This window comes from Rhyacophila brunnea, unplaced genomic scaffold, assembly GCF_057557595.1.
Source record: "Rhyacophila brunnea isolate RB1 unplaced genomic scaffold, BYU_Rbru_1.0 scaffold_4, whole genome shotgun sequence".
In the NCBI taxonomy this organism is placed as follows: Eukaryota; Metazoa; Arthropoda; class Insecta; order Trichoptera; family Rhyacophilidae; genus Rhyacophila; species Rhyacophila brunnea.
In genome coordinates this window covers 19,352,113-19,378,337 of record NW_028233068.1, presented here as the reverse complement: position 1 = coordinate 19,378,337, position 26,225 = coordinate 19,352,113, and the positions used below count along the sequence as shown (strand labels likewise).

General features: G+C 33.0%; 1 protein-coding gene across 1 annotated transcript in view; it reads left to right on the top strand.

The window, feature by feature from the left end:
* Positions 1 to 21,738, top strand: part of LOC147067052 (uncharacterized) — a 536,511-nt gene extending 514,773 nt beyond the window's left edge. Inside the window, exon 5 of the mRNA XM_085953678.1 lies at positions 20,589 to 21,738. Coding sequence (XP_085809804.1) covers positions 20,589 to 20,696 — 108 coding nt within the window. The 3' untranslated portion in view covers positions 20,697 to 21,738. The remainder of the gene's footprint in view (positions 1 to 20,588) is intronic.
* The last annotated feature ends 4,487 nt before the right edge of the window (positions 21,739 to 26,225 follow it).

Genomic DNA, 26,225 nt, shown 5'->3' with positions numbered 1-26,225 from the left:
ATCCCGTATTCTTCCTTACTCGAGATGGGTTGCCTGCTTCTCCTTAACGTTAGGTATTTCATGTCCCAATATTTCTGAGTTCCCTGACTTGGAGTCATTAATCATTTAAAGAACGTGTCACAATCATATTATGCTGAAAGTGAAGAAGAAGAAATTATCAATCGCATTAGTCACAACTCGGCACTGACTTGTATTGACACTTTATTTGAGTACAGCAACCAATGGTAATTCGAATATAACGATATAATAGCTCTTAGGAATATTCGAACTGATATTAGAAAATCATTAAAAGATTCCTACAAACAAACCAAAATCACAGATTTTCTTAATAAATAACGAGTATTAAACGTGTTAAAATAATTGTCTGCTTTTAGAAATGTACCCATAATATGTAGTATTTTAAAAAGAAAAAAGCATAGATCGCATTATCCGTGTTTTTCGTTTATCCGTGCCGCCTCTCCCCACCATCGCACGGATAATCAGGAGTCTACTGTATATTGAATTATTGGATATCACTACGACAAGAGCTTAACGTATTATTACCATCACGATAATTCATTAGTGATATTTGTTTTATAAACCGATGCATTCATTATTAATTACGGAGAGATAATTTAACATTGGCAGAGTCGCTCATTTTTTTACAAATTCCAAATTGCCGCCTTTTTTTGTAACTTGGCTTGCTTGATCTGGGAGGTGGGAAAAGAAGAAAAGCAAACATGCCCTTACCTAACTTTACTGGACACAGTGCCCAGTACCCATCGGAATCGAGTCGCTCAGTAGTTACTTGGAGACTTTCGTTCAATTGGAAGTAATGATCCGTTCTGACTGGTTCGTTCATTTGAGTCAGTTCGACACATAAACGTAATGCGCAATATCATTTTTAAACACGCGAGTCTGTTTTTTATTCTTCATCTTTCATGACGTCTCACTATTCTCGAAGAAACAATCATGGCATCAAGACATGAATCATGAAAACATGCTTATAATGCCATTAATCTGTATTTTGTATTCGCATAAAAGCTAATTAATGACTGTTTCACAGGCAGTCTCTGACTATGACTATGAATACCTAGCTTTTAGCAATGACAGAATAAGTCAGACACGACGCATTCGCGTAGGTACAAGATGGTGCATGAGAGATTAAAGTCCGAGGCACAGTGAAGTGCATGTCACGGTGCTTGTCGCTTGCTGTCACGGGCTGCCCTTTAATCATTAAAACAAGAATGAGCGCACTTCACGTTGAACTTCACTGCATTGCACACTCACTACACTGCATAATTGAACGACAATTGAACGTTTTTATCATATTCCACATGCCAACATTTTTCGTCTGGCACGTCAAACTTCTTTTTTGTTTTTAGCAGTTGGCACTATGTATTTTCTATGAGAATGTTGTCTATTATCTATGCATCAGGTTGTGTTCTATTATATATGCATGTCATGCCGCATTTATTTTAACATACGCACACGTAGAAACTGTTAAAATTAATTGAAATTACGATGAATAATTAATAATAATTCAAATAACTAACACATTATAGTAGGCACTCTTCATCAGTGTCATTATTCAGTGAATTTACGAGATGGTGCACGTTCAAAATATTCTGTAAAATGACCAATACATAAACATTTTTATCGCCGTGAGTTCACGTGATAGTCCGCGACATGCACCTCAATGTGGGTGGGCCTTAATGGACAGACTCAAGCCAAAACCCTCCCTGCCCCTCCTTTTTTATCAATTTAGTGCAGCTCAGATTGTAGAAAGTAGGATCTCTTTCGGAAGATATTTTAGGAGGAAAAGGTATCAATTAAAATAAAACACAATATGTAGTACTTTTTTCCATGGCCCCCACATCCTGAAGCGGGCCATCTGGCCAGGATAAGGTAAAATGCAGTCTGATGCTCTAAAGTGACGTTTTCTAAATGGTGTTCGAATTAATTAACACATTGGATTATGTAGTTGTCGAGTATCAGCACGGAATAAAGAAAAATTGCATCACACAACCATATATTTAAAAACGGTAATAATCTGAAAGTAAAATAGCACCGCAGGCGACTTTTTTTACTATTAGAGCATATTTAAGATGTGTGTTCATCTCAATTATGTGATCGACCCGCCACGCCGGGCCCCTAGACTAGAGCCCTGTCAGCTCTCCTCGTTTGGGGGCCATACTTATTCCACTTAGCTTAATAATAATCAGGATCGGTTTCAATATTGTCATGTTGATAAAAATATATGTGGAATAAGTTATTCCACTTAGTTTAATAATAATCAGGACCAGTTTCTTCCTCTTCAATGGTACATCGCCAACTGAAACAGCATAACAGTGTAGTACACTTGTGTTTTATTTTAATTAATTCCATGTCTTTCCATCAAGAATTGACAGTTAACAGCGTTAAAAAAGAAAAGACGAAAGAAGTAAATGGAAATTTAAACATCGAATGACCTATAGAAAAAAAAATCTCATCACAATACATGTTCACCAATCCATCATATCACCCCCCCCCCCATAAATTTCCTAAATTCACTCATATTTATATAAAGTACCTACCTACCTATATCTTTCTCACAATTTTTTTCCATGTATAAAAATGAATCGTGATAAAGTAGGTATATAATTATATTTTTTTTTCGATTATTGTTTAAGTATCAATAGTTCGCATTATGTTTTTGTGTAGTTTATTGTCTTGTATGTTGACAATTCATTATTGTGTGGTACATCGAAATTTTTGGTCTTAAATGTGAAACCTGGCAAAACTTTCTACTCCTGTCTGTTTCTTTAATCTTGTTATCTTGTCTTTTCTGTGCTTGTTATATTAAGTATATTTTGTGGCCTTTCCGTGTTTCCCAGCACCTACCAACCCACTCTTAATTTTTGGATACATAATTATTTTATGATAATATTTAATAATTAAACAATCAATTTTATTTATTTATTTTATTTATTTTGATAATATATAAACAATTATATTCGTTATTTTTTGATAATATATCTACGTCTATTCACGACTCGTAATGGTACCCCATACCGGAATCACAACTAGACTAAATGGCGTTATTAGATACCATATCCGTGTTGTTTTACTCCCAAATTATGAATATTTGCTTTGCCATTTGTATTACCTAGTCCTCCGTTCCACATGGTTGATTTCACAAAGGCATTCTTATTATATAATTGGTCGGTGCCTCCAAGATTGTGGACATATGCGTTATCATTGATAACATCCACCACATTTACTCCATTTGTATTGTCAAGTCCCCCGTTCAATACATCGGATTTCATGAAAGCATGCTTGTTATAATCTTGCTGAGTTCCTCCCAAATTATGAACATTTGCGTGGTCATTGATAGTATCTACGACATTTAGCCCGTTTGTATTGTCCAATCCCCCGTTTAAGACAATGGCTTTCGTGAGGACATTATGGTATGCCTGGTCAAACCCTCCCAAATTGTCAACATTTGCATGGTCATTAATGGAGTCAACAATGTTAAGCCCATGAGTGTTGAAGAGATCGCCGTTCAATGCAACAGCTTTCATGAAAGCTTTCTTATTATAATCTTGCTGAGTTCCTCCCAAATTATGAACATTTGCGTGGCCATTGAGAGCATCTACGATATTAAGACCGTTTGTGTTGTCCAATCCCCCGTTTAAGACAATGGCTTTCGTGAGAACATTATGGTATGCCTGGTCAAACCCTCCCAAATTGTCAACATTTGCATGGTCATTAATGGAGTCAACAATGTTAAGCCCATTAGTGTTGGAGAGATCGCCGTTCAATAGAACAGCTTTCATGAAAGCTTTCTTATTAAAATTTTGATGAGTTCCTCCCAAATTATGAACATTTGCGTGGCCATTGAGAGCATCTACGATATTAAGACCGTCTGTGTTGTCCAATCCCCCGTTTAAGACAATGGCTTTCGTGAGAACATTATGGAATGCCTGGTCAAACCCTCCTAAATTGTCAACATTTGCATGGTCATTAATGGAGTCAACAATGTTAAGCCCAATAGTGTTGGAGAGATCGCCGTTCAATAGAACAGCTTTCATGAAAGCTTTCTTATTAAAATTTTGATGAGTTCCTCCCAAATTATGAACATTTGCGTGGCCATTGAGAGCATCTACGATATTAAGACCGTCTGTGTTGTCCAATCCCCCGTTTAAGACAATGGCTTTCGTGAGAACATTATGGTATGCCTGGTCAAACCCTCCCAAATTGTCAACATTTGCATGGTCATTAATGGAGTCAACAATGTTAAGCCCATTAGTGTTGGAGAGATCGCCGTTCAATAGAACAGCTTTCATGAAAGCTTTCTTATTAAAATTTTGATGAGTTCCTCCCAAATTATGAACATTTGCGTGGCCATTGAGAGCATCTACGATATTAAGACCGTCTGTGTTGTCCAATCCCCCGTTTAAGACAATGGCTTTCGTGAGAACATTCTGGTATGCCTGGTCAAACCCTCCCAAATTGTCAACATTTGCATGGTCATTAATGGAGTCAACAATGTTAAGCCCATTAGTATTGAAGAGATCCCCATTTAGTACAACCCCTTTCACAAATTCAGTGTTCGTATGTCCACCTTCCAAAACACTTTTGGTCATTTTATTTATATTAACGACATCATTGGTAACTCCAATTATTTTGACTCCGTTAACTCCATTGCTTATAGCTACATTATCAGCGATGAACTGTAGTATGTCTACAGTTCCGTCTATGTTGGTTACCGTACAGATATTTTGGCCAGTGCAGTCAAGTTGTTGTCCAGACCAGGTATTCGCCAATACGTTTTTGGCTCCATTTAAGTGTTCTTGGACGCACACCTTACCAATCGGATGATAAAAACATGTCCCACCAAAGGGCAACTGTGAATACGGGAAAAAACATTCAGTTATTTTATTTTATTTATTTATTGTATTTGTTTCCTTATTAAACACCATAAGTGAAGCCCAATAACAGTGGTAAAACTCCCAGGTTTGAGGAATTTACATATTGGATTATGTAAATATATTTTGACCTCACCGGGAATCGAACCCAGAGCTCCAGGATGGAAAGCCAGCGCCTTACGCACTGCACCACGATTTATACTAGGTATGAATATAATATTTCAGCATACTACTAAAATTTCCACGTAATCATTTTATTTTTTAAATACATACGCTCTGCTTTTTTTACTTCAGTAGATAGATATGTCAAAAATCAACTTGATTAAATAAAAAAAAGATATTGCGTATTAATAAATGCAGACTATGCATAGTTATATAAATGTAATTATATAAAAAGACTGAGCTATGAAAAACAACTGCTAGTAAAACCAAAAAGTAATCGTTTCTTATAAATCAAAGATTGCATAAATTCGAAGCCAATTATCTCAGTTTCTATAAAATGTCGCCATGTCTATAAATGCGTAGCACGGTCCAAATATGTTTTCCAGTTTTTCTAATTTAAATACATTTTCAAAACTCTACACGTTTATTAAAATATATAAATATAACTACGTATGAGCTATACGCTTATACTGTTTCGGGCGTCAGGAATTTTTGTAGCCCGTAACGAATTACATAATTATTATTATAGGAGTCTTCAGCGGCAAATTTTCCATGTGGCTAAATGGGCTTATAGCTTAGGATCCCGATTGTTAGTTGGCTTGGAGCCGTAAAAATAATTGATTTTAATAAAATGACAGGTGATTTTGTAATCATGCAAGAGCAGATTAAAAAAATTACGTTTTAATGAGTTGGCTTTTTGAGGAGTCCGATAAATATTAGCACAGGCTCCTTACACGTGGACTTAAATCCGGCACTGTCTATTTGTATAATCTGTATATTGTATAAACTATTTCTTATTGGAAATTAACTAATGTGACATTTTTATTTCATGAAGTATCGATGAAAAACGATTTTATTAAATATAATAAAAGTGACACATATCATAAAATATTGACTGTAGGTATATAATATATTATTTCCAATATATATTTGTGTCGAATCTATTCAGAATATGTATGTTTACATATATATAACTATCAATAACCTAACGAGAGGCTTAAGATCACGTGTCGTTAAAAATACGTACGAATCTTCTTGTAGAGGCTACCAAGACACAAATCGGATTATAGATCAAATATGATCCAATATTTATAATAATAAATTCCACAGATTAATTTTTAGTACATGCGTAGGTATGGCTATTTTGATTGTTTTCTTATCAAGACTACCCGTGAGTTATAAAATATGTATTTATGTAATGATATTACAACCGAAATATTTACAGATTAAAAACGAATTATGTGGAATTCAATGTTACGAGTATTATAGCTAACATATTTTTCTTGATTTATCTATATATCTGTATGTCTGTAACGCATGGGAGAACACACGCGTAGATGTGTAGGAGAGAACAAGACAGTGAGAAGACGTATTAAAAAATTAAAAATATATAAGATAAAACATACATGCAATCGCAAATTCTAAATTTTAAAAATAAACCGTCACAAATAAAGGGTCGTGAAAGAAAACAAATCATAAAAGTTCGACAGATGCTTACAGGGCAGTACAATCATATCAAGTAACAGAAAGGTATAAATAATTATGGTGTCTGGTGGTGGTTAATCAAAATAATTTATGTTGCAAAACTAAGCGATAATCAAGAATGTTGACAGGTGTTATTATCTACTTAATAATACTAATATAATGTATTATATTGTAACGTGGAATTCTATCAAGTATCTAGGCGATCAATAATTATTCTATTAAGTATATATAGCTGTCCCGAATCTATAAGTCCACGATTATGTGACAGATGATTTTTTTTTTATATAAAACTGTATTTACATCGGTAGATTGAATGCTTAACTAGAGAAGTTGCTTTAAATTAAAAGTAATTAAAATACTCACAGAATTGATGAATGCGGGAAGCAAAAAACAGGCAAAGAATAAGTACTTCATATTGTTATATTGTGTTTAACAATTACAAAGCTCGAATGATATTTAAAAAAAAATCACACCTTTTTATACGAATAATATTTCAATATATCGGATACTTTAAACCGCTTGATATTTTTTTAATTTTCCGCCAACTTATAATTCAGGGTCGTAACTGGGAAATAATTCCCGTCTGATTTCTTATCCAATTAACGAAGTGTAAAAATTACAACGGTCACTGTGATTAAATAAATATGTTTTTGCTTAAGGCCCCGCGTATCGTATATTGGACAAAAATGAAGAATGTGGGGTATTTTTAGGTTAAACCTGAACATACTGTAAACATATTATATTATTTAAAATGTTATTTGTACTTATTCTTGAAGTTAACTAAATAGTTTACATAATCTACATACTCATTTCTCGGTGTTTTAAGAGATTATTCATCTTAAAAATAATGGTTTTAATTAACTATTTCTTTTATTCAACGAATAATTCACAAGATTTATGAATGTACCATTCCAATTATTGAACATACATAATTCTGAAAACACACATGAGAAATGAGAAAAATATAGGAGAGATCCGTGACGTCGGTTAGTAATTAAAATAATAAATGCTTTGATTTAGAGTACAAAAATCGATTACCTACCGTAACTCAATTTAGAGAATTTGTCGCAATTAAGCATGGCAGTCGTAGCATAGTGGTAATGCATAGGGCGCGAAACCCAAGAGACGTAGATTCGATTTCTGCCGGGTGTCTTACTTTTTTCGATAATGATTTTTTCTATTGGCTATATTATTTTCTCATGAGAGCTTTCAGAATTAGATTAAATTTAAAAATAATGTCAATTTATTGCTTTTGGCTTCGTACATTAAATTGACGATGGCCACGATGGCTGAGCGGCAACATAACGGCTTATAAAGTCGTGAGTCTCAAGTTTCAATCCCGGGCTTGGCAAAGTCACGTGTTGCTTTTTCAATCTACATACTATGTTTTGACCTAGACTAGTGCATTGACCCAATAGGTTGAGCATGTGGCTAACATACATTTTCTGTTAAGAAATCTATCTATTCGTGAGGCAGATCCACATGGGATTGTAGAGCTTATTTCGGTAATATCGGTAAAAAAAATGTTTATTTACATAATATGGTGAACTTTACAAATTACAAATCCATGATGTTCACAAATATGACATGAAAAGCTAATAAATAGTGTACTTATGAACACCAAGCGTACTCGTATAAGTCTTAAATTATAGCGGAATGCCGTAGTATAAGTTTTCTTCAAATGAACCTGCTCTGCGAAGTCACTTGTAGCTAACTTAATTCTTAACATTTAAAAAGAGCTAATTGTGATAAATATATCATATTTATCGCTTTACGTATTCATGCGGTTAATTATGTAAATAAGTTAACCATCTGCAGGCCTTGAACTGTATCTTTTAACAGCCCTTCTCTTGACTGTGTTAACTTGAGGAGCGAGACAGAGTACGTCCATTTTACATATTATTGAGAATTGAAGAAGATCCAACTGTTTTTAAATATGATTACATCACGGCCGCTGTCTTAATTTATAGTTCCATACAAGCTGTCAAATACCGAGTGATAACTAGTAGTAACTAGCAGCTAGTAGTAATATAATATTTGTTCGCAATGGCATGGTTATGTTGATATGTCTGAAGTATGAATACACACTTCTTATGTTCGGTCTTGTTTTAACCGTTTGGTTTCGGGTGTAACTGCCAGCACGAACATACCCGAATTTGACCAACGTAAATTTTCGCCGTATTACGAATTTACCAACTAAGATTGAGATAACTTACTGCTAATATAACGGAAACGTGCTAAAGTGATAACTGTTAATAATAAACCCGCTGGAGCTCTTTTTTGCTTCAATTTCATACATTTAGGCTCCATCTCTATATACGAATGTGTTTATCAACCGGCTACCGTAAATTGCAGCCCGTATGTTAATTTAATTCAATCAATTATCAATCAATCGAATCATTGACATATGAACTCCAACATGCCGTGCCTTATAGGCCATCCATGGACTGAAACCGTATGCGGTGTATAACCGTGTGCCATACTAAGCTTATCTTTTCTGTTCATGGAAATATATTTTCACAAAGTACATTATAAGCACCTGATCGTATTCGTTTATACCATACACTTACAAACAAATTTAGTGAAAATATATTTTCATGAACAAAAATCATAAGTTTAGTATGGCACACGGATCTAAACCGCATACGGTTTCAGTCCATGGATGGCCTCTTAATAGGTTGAATAAAACAAATCACAAACCTATTAAGTACCTACCCAGTAAAAAATATCAATGGATCTTTTTTCTATAATCACATCCTTTAACTAAAAATAATAATTATTACTTATGTCATTGAAGATGATATAGATGACGTAATATTTGACATTAGTGGTCAATTTATCATTATCAGTCTGTATCTATCCACTGCTGGATGAAAGCCTCTCCGAGCTGAATCCACTTATCTTGGTCCTGTGCGTTGCGTTGCCATGTACTTGCGTAGAACTTAATCATTTTATCGATCCAGCGGCCTCTAAGTCTACCTTGCGGACGTTTGTTACCTCTTGGGTACCACTGGATGACTATATTTGTCCAACGAACGGTCAATTATTTGTACTTATAATATTTTATACTCAATTTTGAGAATTATCTATCTTTTAAGTTTTTTGTACCACTAAATGATTATATATTTGAGATGTTGGTAATTGTGCCGCAGAGGTGGACACGAGATTTTATATTTTTTTTTACGATTATTCAATTTCATTTCCACTTAATATTATTGTCTATGGCAGGGGTCGGCAAACCGCGGTTCGCGAGCCACATGCGGCTCTTTGGGTATTGGCGTGCGGCTCTTTTCCAAATTCCGAATTCACATTTTTCACAGAAAAGGTATAATTATTGTCGTTTTAAATCCGCCCATTGCAAAAGTCGACAAATTAAATTTTTCTCCATTTCATATTGACACGAACACTTTTTAAATAGATTTTTTTGTAGATTTAACAAGAAAAGAGTTATGTAGCTCCAATTTTGTAGGTTTTGCCACCAAAATTGAAGATTTGGAGAGAGAAAAATGCAATTTAATTTCACAACACAGCGGAGCGCTCTAAAAGGTCTACATAATAAGGTAGATACTACGATTTTTAATACATGGTATAGCTTTCCGAACTCATATTCGAGTCTACATAATATTTGTGTGAACAATCATTTTCAACCATGAACAATATAAATAGCATTTAGAGAAGCCAAATAACTGATGAGAATTTGGAGTCGCGCCTAAAATTGAAAACTACAAGTTACAAACCAAACACACAGACACTCTCCAAAGAAATGCAAGGAAGGTCATTGTTCACATTAGTTTTAAGGAATGCGTGAAAATTGTATGTGACTCATTTTCTGTAAAAAATATATTTATAATTTCAACAATAAAAAACATATATTTTCGTTAGTTTTATTCGGAAAATCTTCTTCACTTGATAAATAAACAATAACATTCACTGAAATAAATCATATTTATAAAAATATATGTATGGCTCTCGAAAAAAAAAATAACCGTTATGATACTCATATTTGGCTCTTTCCATCCAAGAATTTTTCGACCCCTGGTCTATGGTATAAAAATGAACATAGACAATAATACTTCGATTACAGAGTTGGGTAAACCTCTACAAACATAATACTTTCTTTATTAAAAAAAAAAAAAAAAAAGACACTGTGAAGACGTGTGCAATATAGTTTTGCCACTGACATAGGCCCTTAAGGTGGGGTGTAATAGGTATTAACATCTATTGAAACAACGCCAATTACCTTTGACACAACATGATCAATACAAATAACGTAAATTTATTTATAAAATAAAGATTATAATCTTGTTTCTGTCAGATTAGCACCAACCAATCGATGGTGTACAATAAAATTCCAGTGACTATATTTCCTTGGCGTATTAGTAGACAATATATTGTTGTTTTTGTAATTTTTCCGATTTTCCGAACGCTTGCCACTAAATATTGTTGTTTTCCCATCAAAAGTGATTTAGCTTCTTCAAAGCCTTTTAGCTATCTCCCTCTGAAAAAAATACTCAACACGATCATCACCATTTGGTCTGCAGATGTGGACACGAGCTTTTATATTATTTTTTTTTACGAAAACAATAGTTTATTCCATGTAGACAACTATAATAAATAACTTTTTCTGTCGGCGCATCGGCTTTTCAATCCAATAATCGTTAATTGAAAATTTGAAATTTTCATACATTTTGATACACCATTATCACAAACTAAGATCATATGAGGTAATATTAGGTTGGGGTAGGTTAGATTAGGTTAAGTTAGGTTAGGTTAGGTTTGGTTTGGTTTGGTTTGGTCTAAAAAGAAAGTTGTAAAATCTCATGTCCACCTCTGCGGAACATTTACCCACCATTTTTCTTGTGCAACAAATTACGAGTCCATTTTACAGACATTTTACATGTTAAATGTTAATCTAATAATATTAGTCTATTGTACGAGTACATTTCCTTTCAGAATCAGATCAGGAGCTTTTTTTACTTTTTGTATAAATGGAAATTATGCGTTCACAATAATTAAACGTGAGAATTATCAACTGTTCATGTCTTCCAGGCTAACAATCGGTAACGGACGTCCCCTAGTAAAGGTGCAGCCCTTAGGCAGACTTAGGATACTATCCCCCTTTAGTTTTGAGTCTCAAACTGTATGCAAATTTGTTGGGTAGGTACCTACCGACCTATTTTATTAGTCATCATCTACTGCACATTAGAGCATTTCCACGAAACACATTCAACAGCGATGTTTTTATGAACGTGGATGTCTGTGTCGCTGACAGATTTGGAGGCCCCTAGTGATTTTTTCCTACCGTTGGATATTACAATACAAAATAGGAATAATACTATGTTTAATGCTAATATTATTTTTTAAACTCGTCTGCTTCGTGGAAAAACACAACTGCCCTCAAAAGTAGTACCTAATGTTCGTGTTCATTTCTACATTTTCCACCCTTACGTGGGATACATTCGATACGGGGAATTCACTAGTTCGGCATACAATTGTTACCTGTTTATTAAGCATACTCGCCGAATACTATTAATAAGAATCATTTTTCAATGACAATTATTAGTGTAGGTGTCGAAGTTGTGAGTACTACTGAGGACTACTTGGATGATTTATTGTGCGCAAGTAAGATTATATTAGATCTGCGCCTGCGCAGTAGAGCGATTGGGGCGAACATGCCGGTGAAAAAACGAACTACTCATTTTGAGCTCCGATTTTCAATACGGATATTTTATACAGGATAAAATGACAACCTCGCGTCTCGCTTACCCTTGAAGAATGAGATTAGAGAGACAGTCAGCACTTTTACGTGTAAACAGTTATTGTCATGGCAGTTTAAAAAGCACAATTGCCGACAGTAATTCCATGCATGCGTACAGGCGCTATTATTCTTTTTTTATAGATACCTACCTATTATTCATCGTATCTCGTCGTAGGTATATCAGCAGTATATTCTGGCAATTGTGTTTGGTCTCCAAGTAAAAGTTGGCACCTACGTGTAGGTATATTGTATCCATGGCCCCACATGCTGAAACGGGCCACCAAGCCATGCTCTTTAGTGGGTCCCCTATCAATTATTTCTAAAGGCAGTGTGATGCTCGACAGTAGCGTTTCCCAACTTATATTCTGCGGAACCCTTGGATCTATAGTATAATCAAAGAATATATAGTACACAGTAGGTACTTAGTATTTAAATGTTAATATAGGCGACTTTTTTTACTACTCGTGGAATAAATAATTAGTAATGTACGAAAATATTACATCATAATTTCAGAATAGATGACGACCCCTAGAAATCTTGCGACCCATGAGTTGGGAACCAACGATTTAGAGTTATTCGTAATAGTGAAAATATTTTTTTTTCGTTTTGCAGTACTACTAATGCAAAGAATTTTGTAAGTTTTTCTGTACCGTAATTATCATTTATTGAAGAGAAACATTTTATATTTTTTATTCCGCGACTATTTTTTTTATTGAGAAACGCTGCTCTATGGATTTAGGATAAAATAAATTAGTTTAAATGGTGATACATGAAGATAGTGCAATGTGGCTAGTAAAATAATATTGTTGGAACGGAAATTATAACAACTGGACCAGTTGAACGGGGGTTTACTCTACTTGATGATTATTCTGGATCATTGCATAATTTATTTATCATTTGCGCATGCATTGGTGAAGAGAGTGCCCATTCTTTGTTCCTTTGGAAATGGTGTCCTCGCGAATTTTGTGATTATTTTAGTTACGACAGTAAATGTGCCTGCTAGAACAAACCCTTGAGAGTGGAGTGGAAATTGGACGGTATTATGCAACAAGGAACCAACCCTCAACATGTTAAAATATGAGTTAATGCTATAATGTGGTTCCTATAAGAGTCGATTGTTTAGGAAAAAATGGAACACGTGTAAGTGAACGTTACTGCCATATTATATTTTTGTAAGAACCAACCAATCTATGGACTATGTCAGTTTTGCAACAAGGAACTAATCGACATTTTTTGTTAAAAAATGCATTAATTTCCTCAGATAAAGCAAAAGTTAAGTAGTCAATATAAATAAATAATTACTTTCAATATTGTTGAACTCCCAAAAGATTTGTTCATGAATACCACATTGTTTACTAATACATACAACTTGAAGGCATTTATTTATCTCAGAAGTAAATTTTTGTGGATTGGTTCTTTGTTGTATAATATCGTCCAATAATTGTCAAAGAAGAAAAGAATATAATAGTAATAATAATTATGTTTATTTGTACAAATATAAGGGTAAGTACCTACTTAAATTAAAAAAAACACATTCGTGATTTTAAGGGTCCTTGTGCTGTATAACGGTCGAAAATTATGAATTTGAGATCCCATTCTAAGATGTTCCAATCTCTTCATAATTACGAATTCATTGCCAACTCGAACTCCAATGGAAAATTTTAGGAATCGAATATATTTTACTATATAATCTTAAGTAAACATTACTAAACGTACAGATTCGTGTATTGATAAAATAATGATTTTAAGAAGTCCTTCGGTAGCCATGGATATCTTATGAAACAAGCAATCGCTTTATTCTCAAGTTTAGAACGATTCCATTTAGTATAAGTACTCTTTTAGGGTATTAATTCATTTTATAAAAATGTTGATAGATAAGAGATAAAACAGACCACCATTATAACATATACATATTTCATATAAAGTTTTCAGATTGTTCAGGCTTAGCTCCCAAAAATAAGTCATTTTCTTCATTATCGGCCTTAATACGGTACGGAGACCCTTAAGCGGTCAATTTGGCATAATTCTATTGTACCATCAATAAAATTTACAATCTCTCCGTAAATAAACCCGTGATAAACAACCCATATTCAATTCATCGATATTCACTACGCCACCCTTGAGAATGATATTTTTTAATAAGTTGGTGACTGTTGGTGTTGGGTTTGTCAGTTGATGTGGTTATCACAGTTATATCAACATTCGTGGTGGTCAATGCTAGCCCCCTTTGCCGGCAGGCGTCGGTCTCAAAACTGTGGTAACATTAATGGTGGATCCGGCATCGGCTTTCACCTGAACTTGATACACGTGTCCCGTCGTATTTGTGTTCACACGAATTTATCTGTCCTTCGTGCATCGCTTGACAATTTGTTAATATAAATTAAAAAAACAATTAAATTCTTGTTTTCTTATGTACATATTATTATTTAAGGCTGCCATTGAGTGACCTTCTGATAAAAAAACAATCACAGCGCACCTCGCCTGAAAATAATAAAACGGTACCTACGAAATTAACAATTTTTGTACCTATATCTTTGTTTTATTTATATTGTGTATAAATTTTGTTGTGGTGAATATTTTTTCTAGCGCAGAATGGACGTTCTATAAGAAATACTTACATCGAAATAATTTGATGGGGGATTACTGCAGCATTTAACATAATATAAGCGACAGGAAACATTATGATGGCTGAAGCCAAAACTCAATCTCGACTGTATGATTTCCAGGGAACTCAGAAATAATGGGAACTGAAATACCTAACGGGTAAGAAGAAACAAGCAACCGATCTCGAATACGGGATAAATTTAAACACGTGTCAAGAATACGTCATACGTCGAATACTGACAACTGCTCTCGGTTTATGCATTGACGCACATTTAATATTGGTGTATTACTCACACTATTGCACGTCTATAATGCGTGATTCATTTTCGTAGGACACTCACACATTCAAAACCCTGAGTCAAAATTTACTTACGATATGTATATAGCTAGGGTTTCCAATCCCGGGATCCTGAACTATTTTCGATACCTATGTATCCCAGGATTGGTAAACATAATCCCGAAACTTTCAGGATTGATTTTTTTTATCAATTTTTATGGAAAATAAAAACAAAAATATAACAGAAAAAATACTTTTAATAACATATAACTACATTAGAAATAAACTGAGTTTGAATGAAGTTTGACTTATTACCTGTGTGTTGCCAGTTCATTTTATTTTTTCACATAAATTAATAAAAATGAGAAAGATATAATATATTATGTAAACACTTAACACAATATTAACAATAAATTTAATGTCTTAAATCGTATAAATTTAATTATACTAGATTTATTTTTGAACGATTTCATCAATGTTTTTTATATATATAAAAATTTAATATGAACTATCGAAAAATACCAATCCCGGGATCCCGGACTCGTCAAATTGTAATCCCGAAATCCCTGGATCAAAAATTTGGCTCGGGAATGGATTCTCTATATACCTATAGCCTATCGGAATTCTATTTATTATGTGTTCTGTGGTGATTTCCTATTCTTCTTCGTAATCGGAACCATGATCCTTTTGTGAACCTGGAGATTTGGCCATCGGCTAGACTTCTCTAGGACTCGACTACACCCCTCATAGGTATTCTACGACACGCAGAGTTTTAGTGGAAACTCCTTAAAATTCTTAATTTGGCATGGTCTGCAGTGGATTTGACCCGAATCTGAAACCGTGAGTGTGGGTTTATTCGTCAGGCAAAAACCAAATGTTTTTCAATGTCTGATCTAGGACCCAAATTTATTGGGTGAACGTTTAACAACCATGCGTCAGAAATTTTAAAAGGGAACCTCCAAACCTAAATAGAATTATTATTAAATTATAGGTACCTACCACAATCTAAAAAAAATACGGATTTTTCATAAATTGATTTTGAGATGGATATCGATTTAGATTTCACAGAAAAAACGCTCAACAATCTTAAAATCAGTGACGTCATGTGGGAAGTAGACAGATGATGCGTTCTAAGAGACTAATAATGAATAATAATAATATACCTACCTACGTCATACACAGATTCCGTGGACATAAAATTAACGAAATTAGCACTAACGTCCTACCCAGGGATCACAATGTTCTGTTCTGTAGACCTGCCTTAATTGAAATTTATATACCTACCTATATCATCATCAGCCTGAATCTATCCACTGCTGGATGAAGGCCTCTCCAAGCTGCTTCCACTTCTCTCGGTCCTGTGCGTTTCGTTGCTACGTACTTCCGCATAAGCGATTATCCCTTCTTCGAGCTATGTGCTAGCCCATTCTCATTTGAGGTTTATTTTAAGCTCTACCAAAGCAAAGGTTAGTTCAATTGAAATAGGAAAACATTGATCATAAATTCATAAAATCAATGTTTTTTTAACTATATTAATGGTACGTATGGCACTTACGCAGTAGACGAATGCTGGCAGAAAATCACCTTAATTTTAATTAATTGTTTTGATTCTTCAGCACAACTATACACGTGCATTTGTGGTGCTCTTTTATATAATATGCGTCAGGATTACACTATTTAAATAAGTTCATATTTAGGCTCGAAGTGGACCGGAGCGCATTGGAGCACAACTCCAAGTTCATATCAGTTCAAAAATGTAATATTGTATTCCGATTCACGAATTATAAAAGAAGTTATTTAATTCACGTATTTTATATAAAAATAATAATATATATGTTTAAAAGTTTAATACGAAACTTTTTGAAATCATGGTAAAAAAAATAATATGTACTTATGACCATTTATTAATTTTTCGCCAACGGCACTGACAATATATATGCGACTGTTAGCAGACCGAGGCTGTTATTCTATTTGATACTATACTATCTAAACTAGGTAGGTACATATACTTAATATTTTTTAAATCTAACACAAGTATTTTTATATACTTATCTAATTCTTCTTCGATGGCGCTACAGCTCAAGTCGAGCCCTGGCCTCCTCCACCGCCGTCCTCCAGCCGGAACGGTCCTCCGCAAGTCTTTTCCAGTTCATGATTTTTAGCAGCTGGTTAGCATCTTTTGTAATTTTGTCACCCCATCGTGTGCGTGGCTTTCCCACTGGCCTTTTCCCTCCTGGGCTTCCTTCTAGGATCTTCTTCGGTATCCGTGACTCAGGCATGCGCTGGATATGGCCTGTCCAGTTTAGCCTCTGGAGTTTTATCAAGGTGGAGAGTTTTGAATCTTGGTATAAGCGGTATAGTTCCGTGTTGTATCTAATTCTCCACTCCCCACCATTATTCATGGGTCCGTATATCCGCCTCAGGCTCTCTCTCTCAAAGCAGTCCACCATTTCAGCTGATTTCATATTTAGCGTCCATGACTCGCACCCGTATGTAACGACTGTGCGTATGACGGTTTTATAGAGCCGTGGACTTTTCTGGATTTGAATATGGGCAGCAGTGAGAAGTACGATTTATTTGCAGCGGTTATTCGGGCTTTTATTTCTTCCAGTTCCTCGTTCTTTTTTGTAATATTGGAACCCAGGTATGTGAACCGGTTGACAACCTCAAATTGATGGTTTCCAAAACTGGAACTTTGGCCCAGCCTACTCTGATTTTGTCGGCTTTGTACCATGACTTTAGTTTTGTTTTCATTTACTCTTAAGCCAATCTCTAGTGCGGCCCTTCGGAGGTGGTCCAATTCTTTCTTCAAATACTCATCTAATATACCTACATAAATTTTCGAAACATCGAGCACTCCGGTTTTTAAATTTTTACATGTCGAGTGCTGATCGAACATAATAAATAGCTGGGACTAATCGATTTTGCACTACTAGTGTTAAGACGATAAAAATAATTTCCAATTAACAATCTAAATGCGCATATTTTCAATATTTTTGTACCTACCTACTTCTCATCGAACAACGACTGCCTCATTTGATTCATGGAAAACCGCCACTGAAAAAGAGTTACGATCGTGGACATTCTGTTATGAAATTTTCGCTAATCGTAGAAGTTTTGGCAGATGTTGCATAACAGCGTTCCAGCCGAGGTTACTATATAACTGTATTATGTATGACCTACGCGACTTTTGAGATTGTTCATCTAAATCAGCGAGGACGGACATTGTATGTTACGTGCCAAAAATCTAAGTAAATAAATTTGTAAAAACAAGTGACCAACGGCTTGTACTGGGAAAAATATTAATAAGGGACATCGTGTATACATTTACAAAAATAAAGTCAGTCAAACATGATACATTAAAACATAAATAATATGTAATATATTAATTGGATGTCTGTTCTTAACTTGATAAAAATATCACTGAAAATGACAGAAACTGGGGAAAAACAATTCACTTACAAGCAGACTTAGTTGGTAGAGACTTATTTAAAATGCTTGTGGAAAATCATTTAATTGCGATGATTGTTCATATATTATTATCTAATTTATAGTAAGCCTAGCAATAGGTAAATCTTCTACTATTTCAATAAAATTTTATCCCTGATTTCGAATTCTGAAATTAAAATGAAGCACACTAATGTCAACCATACTTATTTTTATAATATAGTTTTCCATCACTATATTTATGGTTATGGTTTATGGTTTGGAAAAGTTTACGAACCGGAGCGCTCGACAAATTTTCTGAAGATATTTACATAGTTATGAAATCGTATGTGTTTTTATATAAAAATAAGTGTGTCATATTTTCTATTATATGGCCTATCTAGCTCAGACGGTCAACATATTTTTTCCACGAGACGGAGCGATAATTTTACAAATTTCACGAGCCGGAACGGCGCTCCGGTGCGTTTTGTTCCATTTCGTGCCCTGGTCTGGCATTAAATAACATTGTATAATATAACTGGCCGCTTTGATATGTGACAGACTTTCAGCATATTTTATTAAATAAGTCGATAGTTTACTCTTATATTATACTTACTTATTAAATTAATGTTAAATAGATACTTGATAAAATTTATTTCATATTGAATTTTTTTGAATGCCTACAGAATCTTTTCATTCTTCTTGGATGCCATAGGTTCACACCACTGATCTAAATATTATAAATAATGGCGATTTGGTGTATTTCGCTATCTATATTACATTATGCACCTCCAGTCTGTTCTTTCACAGGCACTTATATGTATTGAGTGAAATACCCCATTTACACGTGCATGGATTTACTACTGACAGTACGTGTTATCGTGACCATAACAAGAGCATAATGGACTTGTAAACATGTATTATCATGCAAATTGCAAGATTGCATGCATGAATCAAAAAAGTTCGGAAGCTTCTGAATTTTCACGCGACAATTGGGATTGTTCGATATCTACGCCTGCGCAGTAGAACGATTGTGGCAAACCTACCGGTAAAAAAACGAACTACACCACGCATTTTGAGGTTAAACTATTTTCACTACCTGTTAAAAAGTACCTAGGTACTATAAAATGACAACATCGCTTCTCGCTTACTCTTGAAGAATGAGATTGGCGAGACAGTCAACATTTTTGCGTGTAAACAGTTATTATCGCGATAGCTTAAAATACCCACTATTGGTGCAAGTACCTAAATCCATGCATGTGTACAGGCGCTATAAATCTCTGTTGAAATGTTTGCAATTTTTGAGAGTTACGGGAGATAGGAGCATGAATTTTGCTGGACATGCATCTGTAATAAGAAATTGTTAGTCCTAATAAATTTTTTCTCCTTTACTTTCAAATGATTAGTCTTTCTATATAGATAATTTCTTCACATCTTTGATCGTAGATAACTAATATAAGTATCATTCTTACAACTAGTTAATAAACTTCTATTATAATAGCGCCTGGCAGCATAAGAGCATATTTTAAACTATCATGACAACTGTTTACACGTAAAAGTGCTCACTGTCTCTCCAATCTCATTCTTCAAGAGTAAACGAGACGGGATGTTGTCATTTTATGGTACTATTTGACAGGTAGTGAAAATCGGTTAACCTCAAAATGAGTATGGTTCATTTTTTTGTCGGCAGGTTTACCACTATCGTTCTACTGCGCAGGCACAGATCGAAGAAATCCTACTGTCGCATGAAAATTCAGAAGCTTCCAAACTTTTTTGATTCATGTATGCAATCTTGCCAACTGCAGGATAATACATATTTACCCATACATTTTCTTGTTATGGCCGCGATAATACATACTGTCAACAGTAAATCCATTCACATGTAAACGGGGTATAATATTACTATGTAATAGTACACTTTATGATAATGGATGAATATGCCAGTAATAAGACAGATATCTAAATATATCGTTGTTTCTGTTTTCAGGCTGAGGAGCTGGACATCGATCTGACAGACCCGGAGCTGAACAAAGCGGCAACAAAGATCCAAGCTTCATTCCGCGGCCACAAGGTTCGCAAGGATACCGACCAATAAATCCATACTTTAGAGGAGTTTCCGCGGTGAAGGTGTTGCCAGAATGTGGCCAACACATCCAATTAATAAAAGAAAAATAATAATCCCTTGATACGTCGTCGTGCTGGCGACACCCTGAGCATGTAGCATGTCATACAGGGCTGCCAGCCAACGACCAAATCGACAACTTAGAGCAATTTCTTGTATTATTATATAAAAATATTTATTACCTCTTGTATCCTTCATTTTTTCTATGGTTTGTTTCAAATTTTGTACTTTGAAAAGAGGAAACAAATGGTATTTATCGAATAAAATATCCGAGTCAAATAATATCATAACTAGACCGACTTCGTACTGATCGTAGGATTTAGTCAATAATAATTTATATTTTCTACATCTGTCAATTGCAAACTCAGAAATAAACCATCATTATATGTCATCATTTATATTTGTAAAATTTCCACAAGATCCCTATGAAAACAACACCCATACTTCGAGATTTTAATGTCATGTAAACTGAACAGGTATATTATATTATGCCATAAAATATCATCAAAAGTAAACAAATTTGACAGGTATATTTTACATTCTTCCATTTGAGTATTTAATTTGGCAATATCAAAATGAAATTGTAATACATTATTATTAAAGACGATACATTCCTTCTTGTACGAGTGTGATATTATATGACTCGCTTTTATTTGAATATAAAGGGAGCAAACTTTGACAACTTCTGGGTAATATGTAAAATTCGAAAATGATGTTTGATAAACTAAAAATTTAATTATGATGTACTCGCATAATTACTAATTATGTTGACAGTTTTTTGTGAAAAATTTTGCAACTTTTAAGTATCACCAAAATGAATGGATAATAATATGCCACGCATACATGAATGCAGAGACTAAACAACTACAAATATAATACTGATTTGTCGGTGATAAGATCATCTTGATTTTGTTTTTTACAATATCTATACCAATACGTTTAAAAATAACAGCTTTAAAATATTATCACCAACAGTAAAAATCTTCAATCATCATTGAAAAATGTTATCAAATTCAAATTTAAAAAAAGAGTATTATTTAACTACAATTTATTTTTATTTTTAATCATGGTGTGTGTAAATAATCTAAAAATTGTTTTAGAAAAGCATGGTAGATGGCAATCGATCGATATATTATGTATTCAACTCTAATTTCCAATGAAAAATATAATATGAATAAATAAGAAATTTATCTTTTTTTTCATAAAAATTAAAACAAATAAATATATCACCATCATTTTGTTGTATTATGATTTACGATACTTATTCACAATTTTATGTATGTATAATAAATGCATTTCAATTATATTATCGGTAAATGCTTGATTCCTATTATAAAACTAATTATAGTACATATTTATTATAATATATTATGCTATAAACTCATAATTAAACCAAAGATAATGTGATTCGAAATACTTTTCATTTCATGTACACTGGACAGTGTCTTTAATAATTATGTTCTATTTTGCTTTCCTAGATTTCTTAAAATAATCTAGTTTCATAGTAAATTTTAATTTATTTCAATAATTATTATGGATGAACAAATATGTATAAGTATCCGAATTGTTTTTTTTTTATTAATAAGAGTTTCTGTGTGTTTATCTTTTATGACAATCCTGTGTAGCGTTTTGGTATATTCGTCTTAATGAAATATAATAATTGTAATACTGAACCCTGCTGAACCATACGATAGTTAATTGTCATTATTTTCTAAACTCACAGTGCGTTTTACGTCTCCAAAAACTAAACAATTTCAGACACCTAATAGGTAATTTGAATGATAACCTAGAGTTGATTTCTATTCAAATATATTATAATACAGTACACTCTCAGTAATCCGCCACTCGATTATCCGACAACTACTATAATCCGCCGTTATTTTTACCTCCTCAATCTATAATCCTAAACCATTCAAGATCACTGAACAACTGGTTTTGTCAAGTGATTTACTGTATAAATATGTATAATTTAGTAAATATTTGAATTTTACTATAAAAACTGTAATTTGCTAGTACAGATTTCTCAAAAAAAGTATTTTTACGAAATACGTATTTTAATTTTTACGATATTTTGTATGTATACACTATAATCCGCCGCTTTCACTAATTGGACACTTGTCTGGTTTTTAGGGTGGCGGATTACCTACTGAGAGAGTACTGTATGTATTATATTATTATCATTGATTTATTATAATTATGTTGTATACCAGGAAAACCATTTAAGAAAATTAAAAGATGTAAACCTTTTGTTATTTTTTTTTTTGCTTTTACAGTTTATAACATCACCATAAGAAAATAGTTATGTATATTAAACGTCAAGCATATTAGTTAAAATTAGAAGATATATTTTGTGTGATTATTTTATTCATGGTGTTAATTATGTTTTATAGTCTCAACAAGTGTGAACAGAACGGGTAAAATGTAAGTTGTATTTATCGTTTTATTTTCAAGATGGCGTCAATTTAATTACAAAACTATTCCTCTGGAATAATTAACCAATAGAATTAAACATTAGTAACTTAACGGATGTTAAGTATAGTAAAATAGTGTTGGTAAATAGAGAATGATATTCAGTAAACTGCACCTATTATCATAATTGCACGTGAAAACAAAATACAATGTAGGCAGTGTAAAATCTCCGAACATCAATAAAGTAACGAAATCCCAGGGTATACTAATGAGAGTTTTCCAGTGTATTTTAAGAGTGATCAAAGTCCATTAAATTGAATAATTCACGAATAAGCAAAGAGAATAATATTCTAGAACCGTGTATTATCACTTGGATGTTTTTGTTGTAATATTGGCAGTTCTTTATTAAACCTAAAGACTGAAATTTGTGTATAAGAAGAAATGGGTAAATTATTTTCATTAATAATACAACAACAGATATTCAAACACCATATTATGTCAAAGATACATAGGAAATATAAGAGAAGTTGTTAGTTTAGAACATTATCTAACGTTAAATAAAAGAATACATACTGATTTGAGAGGTAAATAAATAATTAGCCATGAAGATTACAATGCAATGAACATCCTTATACATTGGAAGAATTTCATCAATCTGATACCTTTGGGCTATCGTTGTTTTAGCATTAAAATTGCTCCACCAACTTTCAAGGCAGATTCAATTGTATTAAATATTTAAAGAATATGTAATAATTGAAATAAAACATTAACTTAAGCTTTAATCTAGTTAAGGATTTTAAATCTGTATGATTTTAAGTTAATGAAAACCACTGTCCTTTTTGAATATGAAATATATTTAATACTATATAGACACATATTGTATGAAATTGCAGGTAATTTTAAAGTATTTGAAAAATTTTGAAGCGACTCATCGGCTGTGGTATTAAGCCCGTCTTCGCATGCATCATGTTTTACGACAAAATATGCAGGATACTTGTAGATGTGACATGATAAATATTTTTTTTGTTTGCTTGAACACTGCCTAAAAATGAATGAATGCGTTTTAATACAAAAATTAATAACAAAAAATAAATGGTCACACATGGATGATTACTGTTTTAAATAAGGCATGTAATGTTTCAGCTTTTGCCCTCAGATTAAATTAGATGAACAGTATTCCACATAATAATACCACCGATTAGCTTGGGAGATAAACTATGCTGTTTACTGGAATTGATCATACAAACACATGGAGCCATCTATTATTTTGTACTAGCTAAAATCAAGTGCACTAAAATTGGCCAGTTAATACTAAGTCCAAAAGATTTCATAAAACTTAATACAGGAGAGTTCTTTAAATTGTTTTATTCTCATTTAAAATGAAGAATGTTTATAACAGTCAATAAAAATGTCATTTACAATGACATGATAGAAGCATGGTGTATTATTAATTTATAATATATCCATTGATGAGATTTGTTATATGTTATTTCACCTGTACCATTGCCAACGGGTCGCTTAAAAATACAAATATGTTTACGATAAAATATTCTTCATTACTTTATTTATTATACAATATATGCGATATAAAATAGTGAGATATTAAGGACACTATTCATATTTTAATCTGTAATAAGATAAATGATTATTATTGCCATAACTGAAATTTGAAATAATAACAATATATTATTAGTCACGAATATTATTGCATCATATTATTCTATACTACAAAAATATACTAATAAGAAGAATTCCTAAGTAAATCAATAAAATATACTTACGGTATCCATCGTATTTGATGCTAAAGATTCTTAACGAATGTATAGCTGGCGACACACTTATTCTTCCGTCAGACAAACAAGGATAGAATATACTCATAGAGAAATAAAAAATATTTCTGCCAATCATCATACAAATTACTAAGATAAAAATTACTAATCTGAAAAATCAGTACTTACTTGGAAGAATAATGTGTCTCTGAACCTTATTAAACTATTTTAGGATTGCCAACACAAAAGCACTCCGGAATTGTTTACCTATCGTAATAAGAATTTTTATTTATAACAATTTTCAATCCAATTTATAGTATACCGCTTTATTGAAAGTATAAATAAATAAATAATAAAGAATCATGTGTTTTATTTTTGTCAGACTGCCTAATCATATTTACCACAAAATCTGCACCTGAAAGCCAATGTATTGTAAATCCAAAAAGAACACTTTCGGGAATACACAATATAACATTTTTCAGCCGTTTGATTTCTATGGATTTTCGGTATTTTAGTTTAAGCAATTCCAAGTTTCTGTTAAGGCTAATTACATCACCAAATACGCAGACCCAACCAGATTCAACAATCTACTCTGACCGGCGTAACCAATCGTCGACTTTAAATAGCAATTACACAGAACGATTTAGTTTCAACTTGATCGTGTGGACGATCAATTTGATTATTTCATAATAATATACAGTGAGGTGCTAGCATCAAGATTTATAAATATCTATTGGTCAGCTTGGTGGCAGCACTAAACAGTCTTACTTGTATGATGTTACTTGAAACACCAATGGAAACTATTGAAGATTACATTTAGACAAGTAACAAGTTGTTGATTGTATTTACTACAATATTATTTTTGTGTTGTATAATGGGTGGAAATTAATCACACATCGTGTTAGTCAAAATTCACACGAACAAAAAATATTCAAACATTTGGAAAATAGTTTTCTATAATATAATAAACTAAATAATACCAAACAAAAGTGACATATTATCCACCTTTTCGTATTTGAGTGTTACAATAATCTTTTGACAAGTGAGAACTATTTCTTTCCATAGTGAAAATCTACCATTTGACTGTTGCCAATCATTTGTGGAACGATTCATTTCCAATGTGAATTTCATCTTTTTAAATATAGTCGGGACTTTGTGGAAACAGTCTATTTAATTGTGCAAATATAATTATTCCCCTAAAATAATGAATGCAGTTTGGTCGCTTTTTTTATGTAAACCTCAAATTTGCGTTATATCAAAAGCAAGGCAGGACAGTCCGCATACAAACATACTCAGAAGCTCACGGTTAATTTGGATATTTTTG